The 27312-nt window shown below is 57.3% G+C and overlaps 1 protein-coding gene across 3 annotated transcripts in view; it reads right to left on the bottom strand.

Moving 5' to 3' along the window:
• Window positions 1-27312, bottom strand: part of LSP1 (lymphocyte specific protein 1) — a 44243-nt gene that overhangs the window by 9034 nt on the left and 7897 nt on the right. For 2 of the 3 annotated variants that reach the window (XM_064287566.1, XM_064287568.1), the window contains exons 2-3: window positions 2650-2784; window positions 770-934 (exon numbers count right to left, since the gene is read on the bottom strand). In XM_064287566.1, coding sequence (XP_064143636.1) covers window positions 770-934; window positions 2650-2784 — 300 coding nt within the window. The remainder of the gene's footprint in view (window positions 1-769; window positions 935-2649; window positions 2785-27312) is intronic. The other variant, XM_064287567.1, reaches the window with a different exon arrangement.

The following is a 27312-nucleotide window of genomic DNA, read 5'->3' as shown; positions in this document are numbered from 1 at the left end:
TGAGGCCCAGAAGAGATGTGGCAGGCAGTGGGCCAAGCCAGGACCTGTTGGCCCCTGAGGTGTGGGAGCCTAGTTGACAATTGAAAAGATGGGGGTCGGGCAATGCAAGGGGTCTCAACAGAGCTCACAGCCACTCAGGGGGTCTGGGGGGACCAGGCGGTGGCCCAGAGAGGGGAGAGCTCTGGCTCCGCTTCAGGCAATGGGTGGCCCTGTCCCCCAAACTTGGAGCTCCTGAGGGCAGGTCTGGGTCCTGACAGATGGCAGCCTCAGGGGCAGCCAATGGGGTGCTGTCAGCAGCTTAGACCCTGAATTGTGGAGAGGGGAGAGAGGCCGGGGAGCAGCCTGCTCCCTGGGCCCCCCGCCTGCTCCGGTTCAGACAGGCACACACATCTGGAAAGCTGCCTCACAGGCCCACATCTGGAAATACCTGCTCCCCTCCTCCGTGGGAATGGAGGCAGGCCAGACCCGAGGGAGGAAGGGGCGGGCGGAGTGGGGCCATGGAGCCTCCATTACGTAAGTGGGCTGCAGATGTGTGCTGATGTGGCAACACCCGGCCTGGCTGCAGCTGCTCTGGACGGGGCCCAGGGCCCTAGGGAGCCCAGGAATGAGATGTCCTCACCGCCCCCTCCCCGCAGGCCCCTCGGCCTCCCTCCCGGTCTCCATCTCTTCCCCTCACAGCCACAGGGGCATCTTGGGGGGCTGGCTGGGAAGGGGGAGCCAAGGGACTGCTGTGCTGGGGTGCTGGTTGAGGGGTTTGGGGAGGGCCTACATCACTTGCCGGTTCTCCTCTTGTTCCTGCTCCTGTGGGCTGTCCCCGAGAGTGGCCTCCCGGCCATCTGCGGCAAGCTGCCCTCGTGGTGCTGGTTTCTGGGACCAGTCGCTGAAACCCTCATCCTCATCCAGTTCAGGGGTTTCCGAGGTTTTCCGGTGGAGCCTGGGGGAACAGGAGTGGGCTCAGAGGCCCTGGAGGGCACAGGCAACACACGGCAGCCCAAGGCCCCGTCCCATAACCCACACTTCCCCTCACTTGGCTCCTGGGCTCCAGGGTAGGACATCCCTGTCGGCTGTAAGCACAGCTCCCTGTGGCTAGGGCTGTGTCTCCCCCATCAGTCTAGGACCCCCTGAGGGCAGGGCTGTGTCTCCCCCATCAGCCTAGGACCCCCTGAGGGCAGGGCTGTGTCTCCCCCATCAGTCTAGGACTCCCTGAGGGCAGGGCTGTGTCTCCCCCATCAGTCTAGGACTCCCTGAGGGCAGGGCTGTGTCTCCCCCATCAGCCTAGGACTCCCTGAGGGCAGGGCTATGCCTCCCGCATCTGTCTAGGACTCTCTGAGGGCAGGGCTATACCTCCCCCATCAGCCTAGGACCCGCTGAGGGCAGGGCTGTGTCTCCCCATCAGCCTAGGACTCCCTGAGGGCAGGGCTATACCTCCCCCATCAGTCTAGGACTCCCTGAGGGCAGGGCTGTGTCTCTCCCATCAGTCTAGGACTCCCTGAGGGCAGGGCTGTGTCTCCCCCATCAGTCTAGGACTCCCTGAGGGCAGGGCTGTGTCTCCCCCATCAGCCTAGGACCCCCTGAGGGCAGCGCTGTGTCTCCCCCATCAGTCTAGGACTTCCTGAGGGCAGGGCTGTGTCTCCCCCATCAGTCTAGGACCCCCTGAGGGCAGGGCTGTGTCTCCCCCATCAGCCTAGGACCCCCTGAGGGCAGGGCTGTGTCTCCCCCATCAGTCTAGGACTCCCTGAGGGCAGGGCTGTGTCTCCCCCATCAGTCTAGGACTCCCTGAGGGCAGGGCTGTGTCTCCCCTATCAGACTAGGACTCCCTGAGGGCAGGGCTGTATCTCCCCTATCAGACTAGGACTCCCTGAGGGCAGGCTGTGTCTCCCGTGTCAGCCTGGGCTCTTCAGTGTGGCTCCCCAGCTCAGTCCCAGGCTCTGTGGCCCCCATGCTCACTCTGAGCCCAGTGTCCTCATTGGCTGAGCCCCCTGCGCCCAGTCCCCCAGACCACAGGCCCAGACACTTGTGGCAGAAGTCACATGGCCTGCCCCTGTGCTGTGTGGGCCGGGGGCTCCTGTGGGCTCAGGCTCCTGGCCTCCACCTGCCCCTTCCCCTGGCCCCAGGACCTGGCCGAGGGGTTGTGACCGCTGCAGCAGCCCACCCGCCCAGAGCTGCTGACTTGGAAATAATGAAACAAAGCAGGGCCCAGAGGAAGGGGAGTGCTGTTGGAAAGACACCCAGCCCCCCGCGGCCTCCTGGGTCTGGGGAGGAAACGAGCCGACCAGGGTCCCGCCAAGACAGCCTGGGCCTCCATGAGTCACAGCCGAGGGCCTGGGTGGGGGGCGCTGGGGCCGGGGCCATGCAGCTGGGGCCAGCGTAGTTCAAGCAAGGACCTGGCCCCACTGCATGGTAGCCAGAGCCTGAGTCAGCGCCCGGCAGGCAGCCACATGTGTTCCCCATGGCCACGTCCACACTGCCGGCTGAGGACCCTCACCCTGAGCACTCTGCGCTTTGTCTTGCTCCTGGCAAGGCCCTCTCAGCCTGTCTCCCCCTGCTCTGGGACCCCGAACCCAGGGCTCCCCCATTACTCCCTGTGCCCAGGCCCTGGCTGCATGAAGTCGGGGTCCTGGATCCAGGCACACTGGTGGGGTGGCTTACAGCTTGTCCTGCTCTGGCCCCAGGGCCTGGTGGTCGAGGTCCTCGTCCTCAGCCTGTAGCTGCCGGTCCCGCTCACGTCGGCGTCGCTCCCGGGCCACCTCCTCCTCGTCCTCCGCACTCCGCTGGGTGGTGAGCCTGGGGGGACCCCAGAGAGTCATTAGGCTCAGCTGGGGACAGGATGCTGCGCCCCACTTCTCCCTGCCCGCTCTGGGCCTCAGTTTACCCATCTTAAAACCAGAGGCCATGTGAGACTGTGGAGAAGGGGCCTAAGGCTCAGATGGAGGTCCCAGGGCCTCGGAGCCTCAACAGCCCGGAAAAAGCTCAAGGAAGGGGCTCGAGACCACCTTCCACAGGCTGCCCTGGATCAGTCTGGAGCTGGGCTTCAGGCCCATGTGGCCAGGGGGGACCTGGGAAGGGGTAGGTGAGGGCCGGGGGCCCCTGGGCAGCAGACACCAGACATCCTCCTCAAGTCCATGTGGCTGTGGCCAGTCGGGCACTGGGGGACAGGTTGGGGTCCCACCAGGGGCAGATCCAGTTGGGCAGATGGATTGGACACTCCTTCCTGCCCCCCAAAGTGGGCCTGTTGGGAGTGGGTGCGCACTGCTGCTGTGCCCTGAGGAGGGCCTGTGTGTAGGCCGGGCCGGACGGGCGGGACCCCAGGCCCAGCCGTGTTCTGGCCTGACCCCCCAGCTGAGGGGCCCCTCAGGGTCAGCCCACCCATCACCACCGACCCCTGGCTCCGCCTCAGAGGCCTCTCTGCACTGAGTGGCTGCAGCTTCAGAGATGGGGAAACTGAGGCTCACTGAAAAGCCAGCAAGGGAGGGCTTTCCCCCTCAGCACCCCGACAGCCACAGCTACCCGAGTCCACTCCCCACGGGCAGAGACAACCAGAGAAGGACCATGGGGCGAGGGAGAGCCAGAGAACAGCTCGAGGGTCTGCCCGGGACCAACGGTTCCAAACCTGGCTGCCCCCGGCCCAGTGGCCTCAGCCCACCACACCTAGTGGGACCACCATGGGCTTCTCTGGGGCTCACCGCCTCAGGAGTAGGCCGGGCGCAGGGCTGGGGTCCCCGGGCCGAGGCCTGCCCCTCCTGCACGTGTCCGCCGTGTGACCCTCAGGCCCTGGCCACAGTGAGGCTGCGTGATGCTCCTGGCAGCCCTCACAGCCCATGATCTAATCTCCCTCCCGGGTCTCCCTAAGCCTCTCAGACAAAAACCAGGCCCCTCTGCAGGCTCAAGTTCAAGGCCTGCTCCCCCCAGCGGCCACGTGGGACTCCAGCCACGCAAACCAGACCGCCTGCTCTGATCTCGCACCCCCACCCACCCACACCAGGCCCCTCAGAAGTGCCTGCAGCTCCCACCCCCACAGGCCCCGAGGAAGCTGCTAATTCCCCACACCTGGCTCCCATCAGCCCGGCAGATGAGGCCCACTTCCTGCCTTGGCCGCCCTTGGTGGGAGTGGGGCCTGTGGCCCTTCTACCTGGGAGGTAGAGCCTGGGGTGCTCTCGTGGCTGTCGGCTGAGACCTGCACCCAGAGTCCCTTCAAACGGAGGGTCGGAACAGAGATGGGCAGGGAGGGTGGAAACTGGGTACCTGGGCTGTGGGGCTCAGTGAAGGTGACACCGCAGCCCACTCCTGGGACAGTCCCTGGGGTGCTCCTGGAGGGAGTCCTTGGAGGGGGGCTGGACTCCGCCATTGGAGGGGGGCTGGACTCCGCCATTGTGCGCTCCCCATTCCTACATCTAAGTGCACATGCTTGTAGACATCTGCATGTGTTGGTGTGTGGACATGCGTGCCTGTGTGTACACGGGTGCCTGGGATGCTTTAAGTGTCTGCATGTGCCCAGGTGTATGCACGTGTGCCCTGGTGTGTCATTCGTGTGTGTGTGTGTGCACATAGTGTGTGTGCCCCGGTGAATGTGTGTGTGCCCCAGTATGTGCATGTGTACCCTGGCGTGTGTGTCCCAGTGAGTGTGTGCATGCCCCGGTGTGTGTCATTCATGTGTGCCTGTTCCCTGGTATGTGCTGGTGCATGTGTCCTTGTGTGTGTATATGTACATGTGTCTGGTGTGTGTGCCTCCATGTGTGTACCATGCCCCAGTGTGTGCCCTGGTGTGTGCCTTGTGTGTGTGTGCATGGCCTGGTGTGTGTGCAGGGTGTTTGTGTGTGCCTGGTGTGTGTACCTGTGCCCCAGTGTGTGCCCTGGTGTGTGCCTTGTGCATGTGTGTGCATGGCCCAGTGTGTGTTCAGGGTGTGTGTGTGTGCCTGGTGTCTGTACCTGTGCCCTGGTGTGTGCCTTGTGTGTGTGTGTGTGTGCATGGCCCAGTGTGTGCCTTAGCGTGTGTGCCTTGGCGTGTGTGCCTTGGTGTGTGTGCCTTGGTGAGTGTATAAGCGCATGTGTCCTGGTGTGTGCATGTGTGTTGGCGTGTGTGTACCATGGTGTGTGTGCATGTGTGTTGGCGTGTGTGTGTACCATGGTGTGTGTGCCTGTGGACCAGTGTGTGCCCTGGCGTGTGCCATGTGCGTGCGTGTGTGTATGTGTGCATGCGACCTGGTGTTTGTGTGCCTCACTGTGTGTGCCTGTGCCCCAGTGTGTGTTCTCATGTATGCATGTGTGTACCCCAGTGTGTACCCTGGGGTGTGTGTGTGCCCTGGTGTATGTGTGTGTGGGTGTGGGTCTGAGGCCTGTCTGGAGGCCTCCTCTGTGGGCCCTGCCGGTGGATGAGTCGGGCTTCCTGCAGTGGCCAGGGCACCCTAGACCTGTTCCCCGTTCCCTTTCCATCAAGCTTAGGAGCCTCCACAAGCACAGACGTATGCAGCCGATCACACCCAGGGGTTCCAGCGCCCCATCTGTGCAAACCCCTTCAGGTCCCCAGCGGGTCCAGCCTGCCCTCTACAGCCACGTTCCGCAGACTACACGGCCACAGACCACAGAGGGCCCACAGACCCGTGCACGCATACCCAGCCAGACACTCAGCTCCACACGTGTGGGCAGGCTTTCACTTGAACACGCATGTGCACAGGAGCACAGACAAGAGCGGGCACCTACAAAGACAGACACACGTGAGCTTTTTCCATGAATCCTAGCTCAGGTCCATGTGGGAACACACACATGGACACACGTGGGCCACAGCCCCCAGACACTGCTACACATGCACACATGCACACGCATGAACGTCCGCATGTACATGCAGACTTAGATCCATGTCACGCTGGGGGCACTGTACACACACACACACACATGCACACATACACACGTGGGCCAACACCTCCAGACACCTCAACGCCCCAGTGCTCACGTGTGTGCACACGCACATGAGGACTCATACGTGGGAACCAGGGATGCAGCACGGCCGTTCCAGCCCCTGCAAGGCCTCTCGGGGCCCCTGGCCACACTGTTGACTGTTTTCCTTGCATTGCCTGGACAACGTGGTGTAGCCCCTGGCGGGAGGCCCGGCCTGCACTTCCTATTTTCTGAGAACATCACCTCTGTGGACTCAGAAGGTCAGCCTCCTGTCCCCTCACTGGACAGGGACTTGGGGCAGTGTCTACATGGGGTGCAGGCTGGGGGTCTCCTTGCCTCCCCTAAAGCCCCTCGCTGGTCCCCAGCCCCTGACCCAGGGCTGGTGAGTCTGCCCGGCCCCGCCTTCTGCACCCCTCCCTTCCCCCTGCCAGGATGTGAGTAATGGGGCCTTGCTGGCCCCCTCCCCGTGACCTCACTGCGCGGTTCCACAGCTGGGCTCCGTTCTGGGAACTGGGAGGGGGGCAGCTCTCCTGGGGTGGGGTGGGGGCCCTTGGCCTGGGAAGGCGCCCCGACTGGCCCCCTTGGCGCGCACAGAGCTGTCAGGAGTGCGATGGCGGCCTGGGAAGGCGCCCCGACTGGCCCCCTTGGCGCGCACAGAGCTGTCAGGAGCGCGATGGCGGCCTGGCGCGGCCTGCCTGCAGCTGCCTGGGATTTGGTGTTCCCGAGCAAGTGTGATCAGCCGTTTCCTGTCTGTTCTGGCTCAGCCGCAGCCCAGGGTTCCGCCCAAGGCCCTGCAGAATGGGGCATTCCCCCTGCACCCCTCACCGTCCCATGCCCCCACCATGTGGCCTTGTCCCCCCTAGTGTACTAGCCCGTGCAGATCTGCAGCAGGCCCAGGACGCTGGCTTGCTCCCCTGCCAGCAGGGCTCCCTAAGTTCAGGGGCTGCCTCTGCTGCCCTGACCAGGAGACGGCCCCCTCCTCACCTCCCTCCACAGCTCCTCAGTCCTGTCCCCCAGCCTCCACCGAGGGTCTGCAGGTCCAAGGGTTGGTCCTGACCCAAGTGGGGCCTTCCCACTGTCCCAGCCCCTTCCTCTCAGTGTGACCTCCAGAAGATGCAGCAGACTTTGCGCCTATCAGGGCTCTGCTCCCTGCAGGCGGCCTCGTGGCACCCCACCTGACATCCTGCCCCTGGCTGTAAGGTTGAGGACAGACAGGGCTTGTTCTGAGTCCTGGGGAGAGCTCAGGAGGGCTTGGCTGGGGTTGAAGGGAAGATGCCAGGTCTGGGCTCGTGTTGGAGGTCTGCTCAGCCACGTGCTCCCAGGCTCCCCACAGGAGCAGGGGCATGGCCCTCCTGAGCCCCGAGGTCTCTGGTCCCCCCTGTTCTCCACCTCCCTTGTGACCTCCTGTGCCACTGACCCAAGTGGATGCCCTGGAGTAGACACAGAGCACACGGGAGGGAAAACTGAGTCACAAAGAGGTCTTCCTAGTTGCTGGCTTCTGGGTGGGTGGCGCAACACAAGCACCGAACCACGCAAAGCAGGTCTGAGGGGGGCAGAGGCTAGGGGGAGGGCAACGGTGGGTAGGCACAGCCTGCACCCCACTCTCGGGGCACACTTATGTGGCCACCATGGAAGGGTCCCCACAGTTGTGCAATGCTGGGTCTGCCCCAGGCTTCCCAGAGAGGGCTTGAGGGCATGGCCCCTCACCTGCCCAGTGCTGCAGTGGGCCTGGGTGTCAGGCATTCTCAGGAGGCAGCTGGGGGGTGAGCTGGGAGCTCAGAGACAGCCCCAGGGGAGCAGGTGGGTGTGGGTAGGGCGAGCAGGAGGAGCGCCCTTCGCCCAGGGCCGGGGTGTGGGGACAGGGAGCCACAGCTGCCAGGAACCCAGAGGCCCCCCACCCAGAACCCCTGGCACTAGGCCAGCCCATCCTCTCCACCACCCCTCCCTCCTAGCACCCCAGAGAGCCTTTCGGGGTGTGTCCCAAGCCTGGGTGATCCTTTTCCCCAGCGTCAAGGGCCACAGGTGAGGCAGACACCCACCGTGTTGCTGTGGGCAGAACCCTGCCCTCTGCCCAGGGAAGGAGGTGACCCTGCCTGGGTCTGAGAGATGAACAGGGCTTGCTGGGCCAGGAAGGGGGTACAGCTCCAGCCAAATTAGCAGGCCCATGGGCCAGGGAGCTCGGAGAGACGAAGAAGGCTGGCCAGCCCGGGGCGGGGGGGGTGGGCGTGTGGGTAGGGAAGGCTGGGGAGTCCCTGTGTTCCCTGGAAGGGCTCAAGCGACCCAAACTAAGACAAGACACCACCCTTGAGGCCCCACGCCAGTGAAGGGTATGCCTGGATCTGCCTTCTAGAAGAAAGCCTTGGCTACAGAGGGATGAACAGGGGCAGAGAAGCCTGGGCCAGGGGCCTGGTTAGGGGACGGATGCAGGGCCAGGTCGGACAATGGGGCTGGACATCAAGGAGAAGAAGGCAAACGAGAGGGAGGGCTCGGGCCAGGTTTGTTGAAAGTTGGGGACTGAACAAGAAGCCCCCAGAAACTACCCTTGTCTGTCCCCGGCCCCAGGAGGGGCTGGTCTGGGGAGACACTGAGCTCATAAGGCTATGCAGAGCGTGGGGGGTCAGGGACTCCCCAGAGGAGGCAGTGAGCAGGGGGTCAGGGGAGCCAGAAGAGGGCTGCCTGGGTGGATGCCACAGTGAGGCCCGAGGGTCCAAGGTGGGTATGAGCCCAGGAACAGTTGGGAACCAGCTCCCCTCCCCCTTCACTCCAGGCACAAGGCCCCTCCCTGTGTCTCTCAGCCAATGTGAGGCCTCTCTGCATCCCTTGCTCCTGGGGCAGACCACATGGGTATGCTGCTGCTTCGCCATGGACGGTACCTGTCTAGCTAGGGGCAGGGCCGGAGCTCAGCCGGGGCTAGGGGCTGTAGGAGCCTCATAAAGTTCAGAGCAGAGAGGTAGAGGACTGGAGGAAGGTGTAGCCTAGAGTCCCTGGCTGCCCTGGAAAGCACGGGGCAGGGAAACACTAGGGCATAGAGGGCTACTGTCATCCTTGGGGGACCCAGGATGAGACCAGACAAGGCCAGGGGCGGTGGGGAAGGAAGGGGGTTGGGCTGCATGGAGGAAACCAAGGGGCTGATGCTGGCTGGATGTGGCCCCAAAAGAGGGATGTGGCCTGGTATGGCAGAAGGGAAGCTGGGAGCTGGGGCCTCCCCCAGCCAGAAGAGGGGTAGATGGTGGCAGAGACATGGTCCCGCATACCTCCTCCCCAGCCTCACTGTCTACAGTAAACTGTTTAGCTAAGACTGAAGCCCTCCCTCTCCATGCTGACCTGGTGGTGAGTCTGCCAACCTGGGCAACTGGGCTTCAGGGCCCTCTAGACCCCTTCTTGGCTGAGAGCCCTCAGTATTTCCAACCCCCAGCTTCCCCTTGTCACACTCTGTGTGCAGAGAATGCAGCTAAACCCCCATGAGGGGCGAGGGGGCCTTGGGTGAGACTACACAGCATCCCCACTCCTGTGACCCTTTGTGGCCTTTTGTGGGAAATCTGCCTGGAGGAGTCGACACTAGCACGTGGCCACTTGGCTGCAACGCTGGCTTCCGCATACCATGGAGAGGGCGACACCCCAGGATACAGCCTGAGGAGGCATCTAGTCGGGGGCTCTGAAGGGCCACGGCGCCATCCCTGCAGGGTGCGCAGGCTGATATGGGGGAGACAGTGGATACAGCCACAGCCTCAGGTACCCCAAAACTGTCAGGGAGAAAGGCTGCCACCCACGGTTTCTCCACATGCCAAGTGCCCTGTGGGCTCAAAGACAGGTGCCAGGGGTCCCTAGGGATTGATCCAGAGAACGGGTACCTGGGCCTCCAGCCCAGCCCCTCCCCAGCCCCTGACAGCCCAGGAGCACCCCGCTTCCTGCCTGCTGAGGCTGACCCACCAATGCTGTGTATCCTGGTCAGGGTGGCTCCAGGGCCACCTGGGCAGGAATGTGCTTTCTAAGGTAAAAGGCCATAACAGCCTGTTGATGGGGACTGCTCATTTTCAGTCGTCGCGATGATGAAGGGCATCCACCATCCTCAGGACTTCCTTTACCCCTCTTCATAGCCATGGACCACAACTGGACCAATAAGCCCCATCATGACAGACAGAAAAGATGGAAGTTGTCAAGGATTTCGTTTTACCTGGATCCACAATCAACGGCCACGGAAGCGGCAGTCAAGAAATCAAAAGACGCATTGCATTGGGCAAATCTGCGGCAAAAGACCTCTTTAAAGTGTTGAAAAGCGAAGATGTCACCTTGAAGACTAAGATGTGCCTGACCCAAGCCATGGTGTTTTCAATCGTATGATACGCGTGTGAAAGCTGGACAACGAATAAAGAAGACCAAAGAAGAACTGATGCCTTTGAATTACGGAGTTGGTGAAGACTATTGAATACACCATGGACTGCCAAAAGAACAAACAAAACCATCTTGGAAGGAGTACAACCAGAATGCCCCTAAGAACCAAGGATGGCGTGACTACGCATCACGTACTTTGAATATGTTATCAGGAGGGACCAGTCCCTGGAGAAGGACATCGTGCTTGGTAAAGTAGAGGGTTAGTGAAAAAGAGGAAGACCCTCAACCAGATGGATTGACGCAGTGGCTGCAACAGTGGGCTCAAGCATAGCAAGGATTGTGAGGACGGTGCAGGACCGGGCAGTGCTTCATTCCGTTGTATAGGGGGTCGCTACGAGTCGCAACAACAATCATGGCTCTCTGTCTGCTAAATCAGGGGTTCCCCCAGGGCCTTCCCTGCCACTTCCTTGTCTTCCCACTGTGAGACGGTACTTGGGGGCTTTTGTTGTGGGGGACCCAGTTGGCCCCAGTGGAAACCCCCAAAGCCAGCAAGCCTCCTTTCTGCCCCACTGCCTGGGCTCAGTACCGCATGCTTCCCTGAGGGCCCAGACTCACCTTTCTCGGGGACCCCCTGTGCCAAACCCCAGTCCTCTGCTTAGCCCACACCCCACTTGACCTCCCTGGTGGCCCCTGGAGGCCATATCCCTGGCTGCCAACTGCCATTGCCCTGTGTGCCCCACCCCAGCATCTCATCAGTTCTTACCCTGCTGACCGGGCGCTGTCCTGTTTTATAGCTGAGGGAGTGAGGCTTGGGAGGTGAGGTGCTGGTCCCAAGATATTGCCACTGGAGGGTGCGGTGGCCAGGCCAAAGCCATACCCCTGCCCCTGTCCCCAGCCTCCTGATCCTCTTCTTCCCTGGTTCCCTACCCAGACCCTCCTCAGCCAGCCTGGGGGCCCTCCAGCAGAAGGATCCATGCCCAGCCTCCCTCCCTCCTTCCTCCTTTCCCTCCTCCCTCCTTGCTTTATCGGGCTAAGTTCTAGGGACACAAGATGGCACATCCCTCTCTTGTCCTCCCCCCCCGCCCGGAGTCTCAGAGGCCAGTCAGAGAGCAGCCCAACCCCAAGTGGCAAATCAAGGACCACAGGGAGGGCCCCATCCCAAGCTGTTCTGGGGGTAGCTGGCAAGACTTCCTCCTGGGGGGGACTGTGCTGAGCCTTAAGGGACACAGGGACACAGTGGGGGACACAGTGGTAGAGGCCCATTGGAGAGGGGAAGGGCAGCAAACCCGTGTACAGTAGTCTGGGAGAAGTTGGGAGGGGGACTGTGGCGGGGGTGGGGTGGGTGGAGGAGGGTGGAGGGACAAGGCACAGCAGACAGAGCTGGAACCCCGCAGCCCCCTCCTTTTCCCAGCCTCCCCAAGCCCAAGGCACAGCCCCTCCTGGGTGGCCACAAGCTAAGCCGTCCCAGCACATCCCAGGCCAGTTACTCTCACTGCCCCTGCCCCGGGCCCAGGAAAGGGACCCAGCGCCAGCATCCACTCCCACCCACCCAATCCCAAATCCACCCCCTTCCCAGCTAGGGCCACTCTCCTGGCCTGGCATGGCACTTCTGGCCCTGCCCCTGTGAGAGCTGCCCCCTTGGGAGGAGCAAGACCCCATCACCAACCCTGGGTGGGATGGGGTCCCTCCTTTGATGACAAGTCCCCCTTTGAGCCATTGTGGAGTGGCCGGTGCTGCACAAGGTCCCTGGTACTCCTGCCTCTGCCCTCAGCTGGAGGCAGTGCACCAAGGGGCTTGGCCACATCACGGAGGGGCTACTTGGTGACGGCCTCAAATGCACCAAACTCATCAATAAGTCATAGGGCTCTGGGTGCAGAACGGAGCCACCAGCTGCCCAGGTTGCTCAGCAAGCCACCCCCTGAGGGCACCCAGGTGGTCCCAAGGATCGCCTAACCTAAGTCTCATGGGCCAACTCATGAACTACCCCCGTAAAAGTGCTCAGACCTTCCTGTGGACCACTCCCATAAAGGCACCCAGGCCTCCCTGCAGACCACCCCGTAAAGGCACCCAGGCTGCCCTGCAGACCACCCCCTCACCCCGGCCCCACGCAACCCTGCTAACCACCCCTCAAAGGCACAGGGGCCAACTCAAAGATACTCCATCGTCCGCCCACCCCTCCTGATGGGAGGGAGGCACCCGGGGTGGGGGCTACTTCCCCCAGTGCCCAAGCCATGCAGACAGTGCTGACCCTCAGTGCCTTTGACTCGCTGAAACTCTCCTTTTGGGGCTGTGCCCACTCACGGCTCTGCACCTTATAGGCCCCTGGAAGACACTGCACAGTGGGGGCTGTGTCCCCCAGGCATCTTTCCCTGGCTTCCCGTGGCTCTTCAGAGCTCTGTCCCCCAGAGTGGCGTCCAGTTCATGCCAGCATTTGAGGCCAGCTTGTCACCTCCCTGGAGCTGGGTGTCCTACCTCTTGGGATGGAATCCAGATGGTCAGTCCCATAGCCAGAGCCTCTGGGCAAGGTGCGGCTGGCTCCGATCCACCGCAGCCCCCATCTGCCTGCCACCGGCCTTGGGGTTGGAGATCAGGACCTCACGCCCCCCAGGGAGTCCTGCCAACTGGACCTCAGCCTCGAGATGCCGCCTGCTGCCTGCCATGCGCCTCTGCTCTGGCATGAGTGGATACTCCCAGGCTCCTCTAGTCACCGGCCACCACCTCACACAGACCTTGGCCCAGCACCTCATCCTCTGACAGCCCCAGGAGACCTTCCGGGTGCCCCTGCGGCCCCAGCAACGCCTACCTCCTTGACACTGCTCCACACTGTGCTGCTCTGCCTAGCCTCCCCAGGGCATCACACACCTTGTGGGGACGCCCATGGCACCCACACCCCGGCCCCACCTCCCAGTCCAGGCCTGTTCTCCCTTGGTGCCAGCTGCCCCCAGAGCTCATGGCTCAGCTGGGCTGGGCGGCCCTGGCAGCGTTCGGAGTGCTCCCGAGCACGATTTGGGTACATTCCATGGCACAGGGCTGGGCCCTGGCACCGGCTTGAACTCTGCCACCCTGCCTCCTCCCTGGCCAGCCGTACCCGGACCCGCCTCACACCTCAGGCACTGCTCTGCCCACGGCTGCCACCGGGCTCAGAGTCTCGTTGAGTCAGAGTTGCACATTGCTCCAAACTTGGCTGCCCACCTGGGAAGGAGCACAGCCAGGGGCCAAGAGAATTCAGTACAATCGAAAGATTGGGCGTTCAACTGCCTGTCTGCAGGCCCTGGCTCTGCCCTCTTGGGGCACTCCTGGCTCCCCCGGCGCTGCTGGCTCCCCCAAACACATCACAATTTCCCCGCCTTGGGCGTCGATGACCGAGCCCTCTGCCTGGCACCACTGCCCCTTCTCTGCCTGCCAGGCCACTGGACCCCATGCCTGGACTGACTGCCACTGTCCGCTGACACCCAAACCCTTTGCAAATTGATCCTCTTGGGCTGGGGGGTGGTGGTGACAGAACAGAGAGCTTGGGCTTTACCACGGGGCTGGCCAAGTGCCTTCTCTTTCCACAGACCCTACTGCCTGCCCCTAGGGCCATGACCAGGCACTGAGACACCTGAGCCTCATCTTTCTTATCTAAAGAAAGGAGTGGAGGCCGGCCTCCACGGGCTGTGAACAGCCTGTGTGACTTCTAGATGTCTCAGTCGCTGAGGTCGGGCTGGACTTGTCCCTGGTCCCCTGTCCCTGAGGTAGTGGCCGGTAGAAAGACGCTCGGCCAGAATAGCCACATTAAAGGATTTCCCCCCAGCCGACCTTCCCCGCATCAGCACACGGATGGGAAACCCCGCAGCCATCCCAGATGGGAAAACAAGCTCAGCGGGGCGATGTCATTCCCAAGGGTGCCCCACTAGCAAATGGTATAACCAGAACCTGAGGATGGGGAGGGGGAGACCAGCAGTGATGGCTGCCAGGAGGGCCTTCACCCTCAAAGTGATTCTAGGGCAGGGCACCATTCTGGGGTCCCAGTCTAGGTATAGAAGCTGTCTCCTGTCCCCCATCCTTGCTCCTTTCCTCTCCTTCACTTCCCTTTCATCCTCTTTTTCCCTTTATTTTCCCAGGTACCCTCTCCCCTCTCGGCCTCCCAGTGCCTCACCTAGCCTTCTTTCTCCTTCTCTGAACTTCCCTTCCCCTCCCAGCCTTTCTGGAGAGCCAGCCTGGGCAGTTGGGTGGTGCTGACACTGGCTGCCAGCTCCAACTCCGCCCTGGGTTCAGGGTGCCTCCCTGGGCCTTGGTCCTCTCATCTGCTAAATGGGCATAATTCCTGCCTGGGCTCCTTTTCTGGGCTGCCTTCGCGCAGCCGTTCTCTTCTTTTAACCACAGTACCTCTGGTTTCCTCTCTCTGAACCCTCTTCCTCCCTCCTCGGCTGTCCCTCTCCCCCTCCCCTTTCCCTCACCCCTCTCTCTCCCATTTATCTTTCTCCCTTTCTCTTCTCTCGTCCACTTTCCTTCCTCCTCCCACTAACAGGCAGGGCCACGTCCCGGGGAGACCTCACAGCCTGGCACCCTGATCATCTGCAGCCCCCCAGGTCATGCCCTGGCTCCACCTCACACCTGCACCTGATCACCCCACAGGCCCCTGGGCCAGGCCCTGGCACTGCCTCATACCTATAGCTCACGTCACCCCTCTCGCCCCCCAGGCCAGGCCCTGCTCCTTGAGGGGCTAGCCTCCCGAAGCCACACTCAAGCCTCTGGGGGGCAGTGGGCCCAGGCCTGGTGCCCTTTCCTCCCTCAGGGATCACCCCACAGGAGCCTTTGGCCCGAGCCCCAAGTGTAGCCAGCCCTCTGCAGCCCTGGAGCCCTGTCTGGGTCAAGCCCTGGCACCAACTTGTGCTAAGCATTTCTGAGCTGGGTGCAGTGTCCTGCGGGCTGTGGCCTCTCCAGCTGTCCCTGGGGCCCAGGAACCATGCAGTGTGCCTTCCATAACATAACATCAGGAGAGGCAGCCCAGGCTGCCCAGCCCAAGGCTGCCTCAACGCTGGCCGCTCTGCCCAGCTCCTATATACCCACTGGGCTGGGAGCCCAGCCTGAGCCTCAGCCCTCTCAGAGCACGGTCCACGTGCTCCCATGCCCCTGCTGTCATTCACCAGGCTCCCAGGAAGGACTGTGTCTGGGACAGACCCCACCCCAGGCTGTGCTGCCCACCTTCCACTCACCCACCAACCCACCCACGCATTCAGGCCACCTACCCACCCATGACATCCGGGCCTGGGTGGGCCGCCACAGCCTCGCCCCTGTGGGCCTGTGCTTTGGAGGTCTGGCTTCTCCAGCCCCCTCAGGGCCAGCCCAGCCCAGCCGCTGCCAGCCCTGGAACCCCCACTGGCCGTGTGGAGTCCCCAGAGGGCTCCAAGCCAGGCCACTCAGGGCCAGCACCTGCCTGCAGGGCTGCAACCCCAGGAAGAGCCAGCACATGGAGCTCACCACCATGTCAGTGGGTGGACATGCACCCAGAGGCAACGGGGACAGAGGCTCCACTGGTCCCCAGGCTTAGGAGCCTCGATGGGGCACGGCCACCAGCTTCTGGGCCCTGAGAGCCAGATAAGGATAAGACAGGTCAGGTGGTATGAGTTGGCTAGGCCCTGGAAGCTCAGGGCAGTGCCAGGCCTAGCTCTGGAGTGGTAGGTCCAGTCCCCATTCCTGAACAGCCCCAACACAGGCCTGGGAGAGGAGGGCCTGAGAGGGCCTTGAGTCACCAGGGGCAGGCAGATTGGACGGGGCTGGAGGTTCACCCAGCTGGTCAGTAAGGGCCCAGCTTGTGGTGGCCAAGGCTGGAAGGTACAGACCGGGAGGAAGTAGCTGTCTGGAGGCCATATGGCCGCTACCCCCAGACTAACAACCAGATTTAGGCAAGGAAGATGGGGTGGTGCCCGTAGGGTCATTTTCAGTGGGCTTCCGCTGGATTTGGTTTACACCTCAGTCTGTTGCCAGCCAATGCTCAGCCCACCTATTTGGGGCTTGTATAAGGAAAAGACTCTTCTGCCTTTGTTGCCGCCCCAGCCCTGCGCCTAGGTGTGGTGGGCCACAGGGCAATTCTGAACCCTCTCTGAGACCCTTTCCTTGTCGTCTGCTGGGGGGCGGCTCTGGGGAGCGGCAGGCCCAGGGAGCAGAGGATGGAGCACGCGTGTGCACGGCCCAGCCCTGCGTGGGTCAGGGGCCTGGAGACGCACATGTTGGTCGTGCCCGTGAGCACCGCCATGTGTAGCTACCTGTGGATTTCTCACATGTCCTGGACAAACTGTTGTCCTTTAGAAGGCATTTTAATGACCCCTGTCTAGCCTCCCACGGCGCCGAGCCTAACCCCCAACCTGCCCCGCTGGGCCCTACCAGTGCCCGCTCAGTGAGGGCTGCAGCACAGTGCAGGGTTAGGGAACAAAGCCAGTCACAGCGGGGCAGACGCTTGCAGCCCTGGGCCCTCTCCAACGAGGGGCGCTTCCCTCATCCCCTCTCCTCCTTGGACTCAGTTTCCTCATTTGTTGTTAAATGGACTCCAGGTATGCCTCTGCCTTCCCCTGGGGGCCATCCCCAGCCACTCTGGTGTCCCCCGGAAGAACACGCCCTAGCTCCACGTGGGACATGACAGCCTGCAGAAGGTGTCCCCCTGGGCAGCAGCAGCACCTGGGCAGCAGTACCTGGGCAGGCCTGGGAAGGATGGGGAGTCAAGAGAATGCCTTGTAAGTGAAGGGTGGGAAGGACCCAGCCAAAACCTGAAAACCTGTGTCTAGTCTCCACCTGGACGGCAGCCCAGGGTCTATGCCAGGTGGGACCAGGAGAGCCTTCTGTCTGGCAGCCTGACCTCTGTATGCTGGAGTGATGAGGCCAACTCCTCCTTGCCACCCCCCCCCAAATCTTGGCACCGTGTGCCGGGCTTGGGTGGACGTGGGGCACCAAGATGTGCCTGTTCTGCCCTCCGGGAGCTTGAGGTCTGGCCACCAGGCCTCTCACCACCAGGGGCGGGCAGGCAGCGGGCTTGTCAACCTGGCAAGGGAGGCCAGCAGAGAAGCCAAGATGGGCTTCATGGGGGAGGTGGCACTTCAGCTGGGCCTTAACTGCCTGGAAGGGCTGAGGAAAAGGAAAGGCATTACGGGTGGCTCAGAGGAGGGGCAGCTGGCAGCCAGCCCTCCCAGGGTGTCTGTGCCCACTAACCACTCTGAACTCCCACCACACGGTGGGCACTACCACAGGAGATACATTACAGGGAGGAAACAGCCCTGCTGAGAGAGGGCACGGCACTGGGCCCAGGCACCCAGAGGAAATGACCAGCCAGGAGTTGGACACGGCAGCCCGAGCGGTCACCATTGTCCTGTGTGCTCCCACGCAGGGCGGGCTTGCTAAGGGCAAGGGTGGCAAACATGGCTGGCAAACCCAGCTCATTGTCTGTAACGTAAGGCAGGGGACAAGATAATCCCCGAGTGCCAGCAGGACCCAGATGCGAGGTCTCCAGCCCCGTGGAGTCCTTCTCTTCATATGGGAGCAGCTGTGGGGTGCAGTTCAGTGGAGACCCCTGGGTGGGAGTAGGGCAGGGCAGGGGTCAGTGAGCAGAGGGGCTGGCTGCCCGCGGTGCAGCAGTGCCAGGTGGGAAGGGGGAGGCTGTCCTGGCATCCGTCAGGGGCAGAGCAAAGACCTGGGCCCTCGTGCATATGTATGCACACATATGCACACAAATGTGTACACCCCTCACCCTGCCCACAGCTCAGGGGCGCAGACCCCAGTGAGGCTGGGGGCCAGGCTGCCCCACACCTTGTGCTGGCCAGGCCCAGGCTCAGTGGTGCCAGCCCTGCTGTGGGCAGTGCCAGTATGGGCACCTTGCCTGCTCCATGCAGCCTGGGCCGGGAGGGACCTACCTCAGGAGCTTCTCCAGGCCCTGTCTGCTGGAACTCCTCCTCAGGAGTGCAGAGCCGCTCATGCTGTCTCTTGGCCTGCGACCTAGCCTGACCCCAGCCCTGGGGACACTGCCGCGCCTTCTTCAAAGGCTGCAGTCTCGCCGGCCTGTCTCTGCTGCTGCCTCCACCCTCTCCGCCTCCTGCTCGCAGACCCCCTGGGTTTCCCTATCCTCTCTCCCTTCCTCTTCTGTTCTCTCCTTTCCTGCCCTGTCCCGTCCTCTCTGTCCCTGTCCCTCTGTCTCTGAGCTGTCTCTCTGTCTGCTTGTCTGGTCTCTTTGGCTCTGACACCCCCTCCCTCCCTGTCTCCTTCGTCTGGCTGTCTGTCTGTTGGTAGAGTCGTCTGTCTCCGTGACCTGCTGTCTGTCTGTCTGTCCAGCCCTCTGCCCCTGGGCTGTCCCTCGGGCGCTGTGGGTTTTTCTGACTCTGTGGGTCTCCCTCTCTTCCTTCAGGAAGCTCAGCAGCTGCTTCCCTTTTGTTCCCCCCAGCCCCCTCCTCCGCCCCTCAGCTCCTCCACCTCCACCTCCTCCTCCTTCGGAGACTAGTAAAAATGTCAGAGAGAAAACCTCCCGGCCCAGCAGCCTCGGGCTTCCCGAACCACTGCGGCCCTCTCTGCTGCCCTCGCTGGCTGCCTCCTTCCCTCCCTCTTCCCCGTCCTCCTCTTCCTCCCTCTGCTTCCCCCCTCAGGCTACCTGGGAGGCTCCCTGCCTCTCCCTCCTCCCGCTCCTGCACCCCCTGGCCTGGGCACTGGGCACGGGTCCCCATCCTCCCCGCCAGCCTGTCCCTCGGCCTCTCGCCCGCTCCCCTGGCCCTGGCGTCCCCCTTGTCCCGCCTCCTTCTTTCCCCTTCATCTGAAGTTTGGTCCAGCTCTTCCAACCTGTCTCCTCTCCCCTCACCCACCCTAGGTCCTGGGCCCTCTGCCCCCTCATCTTCTTCCTCTCCTTTCTCTCTGGAGTCTCTGGCCCTATCTCTGTCTCTCTCCCTCCCTTCCTCTCCCCTCCCTCCTTTCCCCTCCCTCCATTCCCCTCCACCCCGGTTCCCTTTGTTTATTCCCAGCCCTCTGCTTCTGTTATCACCTCAAGGGGGAGGCCCAGGGCGCCCCAGCAATCCGCTCTGGTCCCCAAGTGGGGAGGCTGCTGCCCGCCCCAGCCCCACCAGCCTGTACTGGGAGGTCCCAGCAGAGGGACCCCCGGAGGCAAAGATGCCCCTAGCACAGCATCCCACATGTGGTAGCAGGGAGTATGCTCCTGAGAAGGACTGGCGGGCATAAGGCTGGCGCGCCCATGCCCTGGCCACTCAGACCCCCCTTGCCCAGTTGCCTGCTGGCCAAAACCCAGGGAAAGCAGCCCAGCCCACTGTTTCCCTGGTTGGGCTTAGCCACCGTGACTCACTGGACAACACTCGCGGCTAGTGGCTGGACTAGGGGAGGGACCGGACCCGTTTATGGGAATCTGATGCGCGCCAGCTCCGTGCTAAGCAGCCCTGCATCTGGGAACATGCCCAGCTCGCCAACGCTCATAGCTGCCCGGAGAGGCAGACACCACGTACCCATGTCCCAGGTGAGGAAACCGAGGCTCAAGCAGCAGCAATGGAGTCCAAGCCATGCAACCACTCCCAGGGGAAGCTGTCTCAGTCCCCTTCTTTGCTCCGTCCCCGACCCTTCCTGCTTCCCCCACTAGGCTGACCCCGGGCTGGTCAGGCAGTCAGGACCAGTGAGCACCTGGGACTAGGGGAGCGGACAAAGAGTGAGGTTACCGCCAGCGGGCGAGCAGGGCCCACAAGATGAATCACTATGTGAGGGAGTAGGCCGAGGGGGAGAAGCAGTCGTAGGAAAAATTCCACATGGGGCCAGAGTCTGGTCTGCAGTGACTCAGGTGGCAGGCTGGCTAGTGGAGCCTGGCTCAGACCTGCCCCCCGCCAACACACATGAGGCTGGGTCATGTGGCCAGTGTGGAGAGGAGCCCACAGCGTCTTGCCCACCCCTAGCCTCCACAGAGTCAGACTCTGGGAGAATGAGGAGAAAGGACTGGGGAGAAAGCATGGGCAGCAGGGCCAGGCCTCTGAGTGGCAGAACACTCTGCAGATGCTCCCGGGGAGGTGAGGTGGTGCTCCGACTACATCTCAACCTGCCCTTCACCCCTCTTCCTCCTGTTTTCAGTTCGGAAGTCCCCACCACAGGCAGCTAGGAGAGCATGGTGGCCAGGGCGTAGAGGGGAGGGCTGCCTTGGGATAAACGGAGCTTCCTTCTAATAGAACTGCATGGCCATCGACCAGAAACACTTCTGGTGGCTTCTGACGCCGGGCAGGAGGTGGAAGAACAGGCCTTTAAATACAGTGGCCAGGATGCATGGATTTACAGCCAGGGCATGTCCTTACAGAGACAATAGGCAGAGTGACATGGGCTCTGCTATTACTTGCCCATCCACCCAACCATCCATCCACCCAGCCACTCTGTTTTTCCTGTGTCAATCCATTTATTTCTCAATATATCTAACTAACCAGTTATTTATATAAACATAGTATATTCTTCCGCCAATTCATTCAAGAATCAATCCATTCAATCTTACATCTTTATACCTGTTCATTCTTCTCTGTTCACATTTCTCCATTGAGCAAGTATCCATCCATCTATTCATACTTCCATCCATCCGTCCATCCATCCTTTCATCCACCCATTCACCCATCCAGCCGTCCGTCCATCCATCCATCCAAATGTCTTAATACATATAAAACACTTAAAAGATGCGTTCACCAAGCCATCCATTCATCTGAAGCATAATAACCACTCGATACATGTTAATTGCTGTTATCTACATGCTCACTCATCAGTTCTTCTATTTACCCAGCTAGATGGCCAGCGAGCTGTCACTTTCATACATCCTTCTATCTCTCTGTTCTCCTGTCCTTACTGTCATTCATATGTCCAAATATTTTACTATTTACCTATTCCATTGATACATCTGTCTGTCCACCCATCCATATGTTCACTCATCTTCCCATCTAGCAAGCCATGTATCTAATTGTGCATACATACGTGTTTGTCCTTTCATACACACATTCACTCATTGATTTTCTCATTAAGCCATTAACCTTCAGTCAATGTTAGTTATTATTTTCCATCCATCCCTCCACCTGTTTGCTCATCCATATCTCATCCAACCAATCACTCACTTATTCACCTCTCCTTTTATCTGTTCATATATTTGCCTATCCACCCACACATTTTTTTCAACAAATGTGTATTGAACACTTTTTGTGTTCCAGTAGGTCCTGGGGGTTAGCATGAACAAAGTTTCTGCTCCCATGATGTTGACATTTTAATGGGAACAACCAACCAAGTAAATGTACACTGTAGTATACCAGGTGGTGGTAAATGCTATAGGAAATGTAAACCAGGAAAGGGGCTACAACCTTCTGGAGGGTAATGATATTTTATATGTGATAGTCAAGGAAAGTCTCATGGTTAAGACAACATTTGAAACTCCCATCCATTGCCGGAGGGAATGTGAAATAGTGCAGCCACTGTGGAAAACAGATTGGTGGGTCCTCAAAAAGTTGAACATAGGACTACCATATGATCCAGCAATCTCAATCCTCAGTATATATCAGAAGAAATGAAAGCAGGAATGCAAACAGAACCTGGACACCGATGTTCCTTGCTACACTTTTCACAATATCCAAAATGTGGAAACAACCAAAATGTCCATCAGCAGCTGAATGGATAAACAAAATGCGGTATACATATACAACAGAATATTTCTCAGCCATAAAGAGAAATGCAATTCTTATGCATGCCACCACATGGATGAACCTTGAAAACGTTATAGTTGTTGTTTTGAGGTGCCATTGAGTCAGTTTTGATTCATAGTGATGTTATGTACAATGGAACAAAACGCTGCCTGATCCAGCACCTTTCTCACAATCCTTGCTATGTTAGAGCCCATTGTTGCAGCCACTATGCCTATTCATTTCATTGACGATCTTCCTCTTTTTCGCTGACCCTCTACTTTACCAAGCATGATGTCCTTCTCCAAGGACTGGTCCCTCCTGACGACCTGTCCAAAGTAAGTGAGATGAAGTCTCACCATCCTTGCTTCCAAGGAGCATACTGGCTGTGCTTCTTCCAAGACAGATTTGTTCCTTCTTCTGGAAGTCCATGGTATATTCAATATTCAATTTTCTCCTCCAGCATCATCATTCGAAGCCATCAGTTCTTCTTGGGTCTTCCCTATTCATTGTCCAGCTTTCACAGAGATGATTGAAAATACCATGGCTTAGGTCAGGTGCACCTTAGTCCTCAAAGTGATATCTTTGCTTTTTAATACTTTAAAGAGATCTTTTGGGGCAGATTTGCTCAATGCAATAAATTGTTTAATTTCTTGACTGCTGCTACCATGGCTGTTGATTGTGGATCCATGTAAAATGAAATCCTTGACAACTTCAATCTTTTCTCCATTTCTCATGATGTTTCTTATTGGTCCAATTGTGAGGATTTTTGTTTTCTTTATGTTGAAGTGTAATCCATACTGAAGGCTGTGGTCTTGAGCTTCATCAGTAAGTACTTCAAGTCCTCTTCGCTTTCAGCAAGCAAGGTTGTGTCATCTGCATAACACAGGTTGCTAATGACTCTTCCTCCAATCCTGATGCCCCGTTCTTCTTCATATAGTCTGACTTCTCAGATTATAGGTGCAGCATACAGACTGAATAAGTATGGTGAAGAAAGGATACAACCCTGACACACACCTTCCCTGACTTTAAACCATGCAGCATCCCCTTGTTCTGTTCCAAAGGCTGCCTCGTGATCCACATGCAGATTCCTCATGAGCACAATTAAGTGCTCTGGAATTCCCATTCTTCACAGTGTTATCCATAATTTGTTATGATCCTCAGAGTCGAATGCCTTTGCATAGTCAATAAAACACAGGTAAACATCCTTCTGGTATTCTCTGCTTTCAGCCAAGATCCATCTGACATCAGCAGTAATATTCCTCTTTCTACATCCTCTTCTGAATCTGGTTTGAATTTCTCTCAGTTCCCTGTTGATGTACTGCTACAACTGTTTTTGAATTACCTTCAGAAACATTTTGCTTGCATGTGATATTAATGATATCGTCCATTAATTAGTGTTCAGTCATTAGTATTTAATGTATCTAGTCTATTCTTGAGAGGCTCCCTAAACTCAGGTGGGATATATGCAAGGTCATGCTTTGGTTCTCGTGGACTTGTTTTAATTCTCTTCAGCTTCAACTTGAACTTGCATGTGAGCAATTGATGGTCTGTTCTGCAGTCAGCCCCTGGCTTTGTTCTGACTAATGATATTGAGCTTCTCCATTGTCTCTTTCCGCAGATGTAGTCTGTTTGATTTCTGTGTATCCCATCCGGCAGGGCCCATTTTTATAGTCATTCCTTATGTTGTTAAAAAAGGTATTTTCAATGAATAGGTCACCGGTCTTACATAATTCTGTCATGTGATCTCTGGCATCATTTCTATCAACAAGACCATATTTTCCAACTACCAATCCTTCTTCCTGGTTTCTAGCTCCTGAATTTCAGTCACCAATAATTATCACTTCATCTTGATTGCATGTTTGATCAATTTCAGACTGCAGGATTTGGTAAAAGTCTTCAGTTTCTTCATCCTTAGCCTCAGTGGTTAATGCGTAAATCTGAATAATAGTCGTATTAACTGGTCTTCCTTGTAGGTGTACAGATACTAGCCTATCACTGACAGAGTTGTACATCACGATAGATCTTGAAATTTTCTTTTCGACGATGAATTTGATGTAATTCCTCTTCACGTTGTCATTGCCGGAATAGTAGACCATATGATGAAAAAAAAAAAAATATGATTATCGAGTTCAAAAAGGCCAGTACCAGTCCATTTCAGCTCATTAATGCCTAGAATGTCTATCATTATGTGTTCCATTTCATTTTTGACAACTTTCAATTTTCCCAGATTCATACTTTGGACATTCCACATTCTGATTATTAATGGTTGTTTGCAGCTGTTTCTTCTCACTTTGAGTCGTGCCACATCAGCAAATGAAGGTCCCGAAAGCTTGACTCCATCCACATCATTAAGGCCAACTCTACTTTGAGGAGGCAGCTCTTCCTCAGTCATCTTTTGAGTGTCTTCCAACCTGTGGGGCTCATCTTCTGGCACTATATCAGACAATGTGCCGTTCTTATTCATAAGGTTTTTACTGGCAAGTTCTTTCAGAAGTAGACTGCCGGGTCCTTCTTCCTGGCCTGCCTTAGTCTGGAAGCTCTGCTGAAACCTGTCCTCCATGGGTGACCCTGCTGGTATATGAAATACTGGTGGCAGAGCTTCCAGCATCACAGCAACACGCAAGCCCCCACAGTACGACAAACAGATGAGTGGTGGTTGAAAACATCATGCTAAGCAAAATAAATCAGTTGCAAAAGGACAAATGCTGTATGATCTCACTTATGTGAAATAAGCAAATATAGAAACCAAAGATTATTAGGGGAGAGAGAAAGGGGGAGGTTTTGCTTAGGAAGGCAGCAGTGAGTTTATGTTAATGGTGGTGAAAACGTTTGGAAAAGGGTAGCAAGAATAGCTGCACGACTTGAAGGATGTAAATGTCCCTGAAGTGTACATGTAGAAACTGTTACAGGGAAAAAGCCAATATTTGAAAAGAACCTTGAGAGAAATTATAGTGGGAGAAACAGTTCTAGGAAGAGAAAACAAGTGCAAAAATACTGATTTAGGGGTGTCTGCTCACCCCTCTATCTATTCAACATTTCATCTTGTCTCAGTTCTTACATCTATTTATTCATTGCCTATCTATTTTTCCATCCATCTCTTTCTATATTTGTCCATCCGTCCATCTCTCCATATTCATCCATATGTCTTCCTTTCCTGATGTCATTCTATTCACCTGTCCAGTCATTTCTCTGTCCACACATCACCTACCCACCCACCCATCCTTCTATCCTATGTGTCCACCCATCCATCCATCCATCCGTCCGTCTGTCCGTCTGTCCGTCCAACTGCCCGCCCGCCCCCCTGCCCGCTCACCCATCCACCCATCCGTCCACCTGTCCACCCATCCACCCACCCATCCATCCACCCGTCCATCCATCCGTCCGTCCGTCTGTCCATCCATCTCTTGGTACACCTGTTTATTCATCTATCCAGTGCTGATAATCAGGTGCTATACACAGGTATAATTGTATAGTTAATTAAAGTCAATACCTGTTCTGCTAGATTAGTGCTTACGCCATGTTGTTATTGGGTGCCATCAAGTCAATTTGGACTCATAGTGACCTCATGTGACACAGTAGAACTGCCCCATAGGGTTGTCTAGGCTGTAACATTTACGGGAGCATATCACCAGGTTTTCCTCCCTCAGAGCCTCTGGGTAAGTTCGAACCACCAACCTTTCTGTTGTTAGCAGCCAAGTGCTTAACCGTTGCACCACCAGGGCTCCTTGTATAGGTATAATTGTATAACTGATGAAAGTCAATAACCGTTCTGACAGGTTAGCACTTATACTATACCTGTTTTCCAATATTCCAAATATTGTTATTGTTGTCAGGTGCCGTCGAGTCAGTTCTGACTCATAGTGACCCCTTGCACAACAGAACGAAACACTGCCCGGTCCTGCACCATCCTCACGGCTGTTGTTATGCTTGAGCCCACTGTTGCAGCCACTGTGTCAGTCCATCTCATTGAGGGTCTTCCTCTTTTTCACTGACCCTCTACTTTACCAAGCACGATGTCCTTCTCCAGGGACTGGCCCCTCCTCATAACCTGTCCAAAGTATGTGAGACGTAGTCTTGCCATCCTTGCTTCTAAGGAGCATTCTGGTTGTATTTCTTCCAAGACAGATTCTAAATATTCTACATTTATCTGTCATCTATTCATTCAGCCAGCTCCATTCACCTACGCATCTATTTACCTGTCCATGTCCCTTCATCTTGCTAAAATGTTCATCCTTTTGCTCATTGGTAACTGCTGTTACCACTTACTGGTCGCCATCGAGTCACCTCTGACTCATGGCGACCCCATGCGCCTCAGAGCAGAATCGTTCTCCACGGGGTTTTCAGGCTGTGACCTTTCAGGAGAAGATGCCAGGCCTTTCTTCAGAGGCATCCCTGGGTGGGTTCAAACCACCAACTTCTTGGCTAATAGTCCAGTGCTTAACCATTGCACCACCCGGGGACTCCTACTAGTAGCTGACATTTAGGAAAACGTACGGTTACCTATCCACTCCTCTGTTCGTCTATCCATCCACCCACTCATCCATCCAGTTGTTGGTTTTTTCTTTCTTCAGTAACTTTTCCAAGCACCTTCCTTTATTATAGAACCCTCATAAAATCCCTATAGGGTAAGTTGTTTTTGTTAGTTGCTGTCAAGTCAATTCCAACTCACGACGTCCCCACGTGCGCAGAGTAGAGCTGCTCCTTAAGGTTTTCAAGGCTATGATCTTTCAGAAACAAATCGTCAGGCCTGTCTTCCAAGATGTCTGCGCGTGGGTTTGGACTGCCAACCTGTTGGCTAGTACTCAAGCCCTTAGTGGTTTATGCCACCTAAGGGCTCCTACAGGATTGGTAGTACACGATTTTAATGAGGAAACTGAGATAACTTGTCTAAGGTCACATATATCTGTTTTCTGTTATTTTCATAAACCAACTGTTTATATTCTATCACTTCTCTCTATCAATTTATCCATCTCTTTGTTCATATATTCAGCCGCTTACCCATTACATAACAATGAATCTACTCATATTTCTGTTTATGCACCAATATATCCGTAATACATGTATCCTTCTGGCCATCCATCTATTCTTTATCCATCCATCCATCCGTCCGTCCGTCCGTCCGTCCGTCCGTCCGTCTGTCTGTCCATCCATCCGTCCACTCACCCAACCATCCATCCATCCATCCATGCATCCATCCATCCCTCCTATTGTTCTTCTTTTCTTTCTTCGTCCACCTTTCCATTCATTTATACTTTTCTTCATCATTGATCCTTCCTTTAATATTCTTCTTTCTTTTCTTCTGCGACCAAGACATGGTTCCTGCCCTCATAAACTCATGGCACAAGAAGACAATAGAGCAGACCTCATGGCCCAGTAGGTACCAAAATAGAACCTGAACAGGGGCTGGAGAAACAAGCATTTGTCTTCTTCACATAGTCCC

The sequence above is a fragment of the Loxodonta africana genome, chromosome 7 (genome assembly GCF_030014295.1).
Source record: "Loxodonta africana isolate mLoxAfr1 chromosome 7, mLoxAfr1.hap2, whole genome shotgun sequence".
NCBI lineage: Eukaryota > Metazoa > Chordata > Mammalia > Proboscidea > Elephantidae > Loxodonta > Loxodonta africana.
The sequence above is the reverse complement of the archived record's forward strand: the minus strand, read 5'-3'. Positions and strand labels throughout refer to the sequence as shown.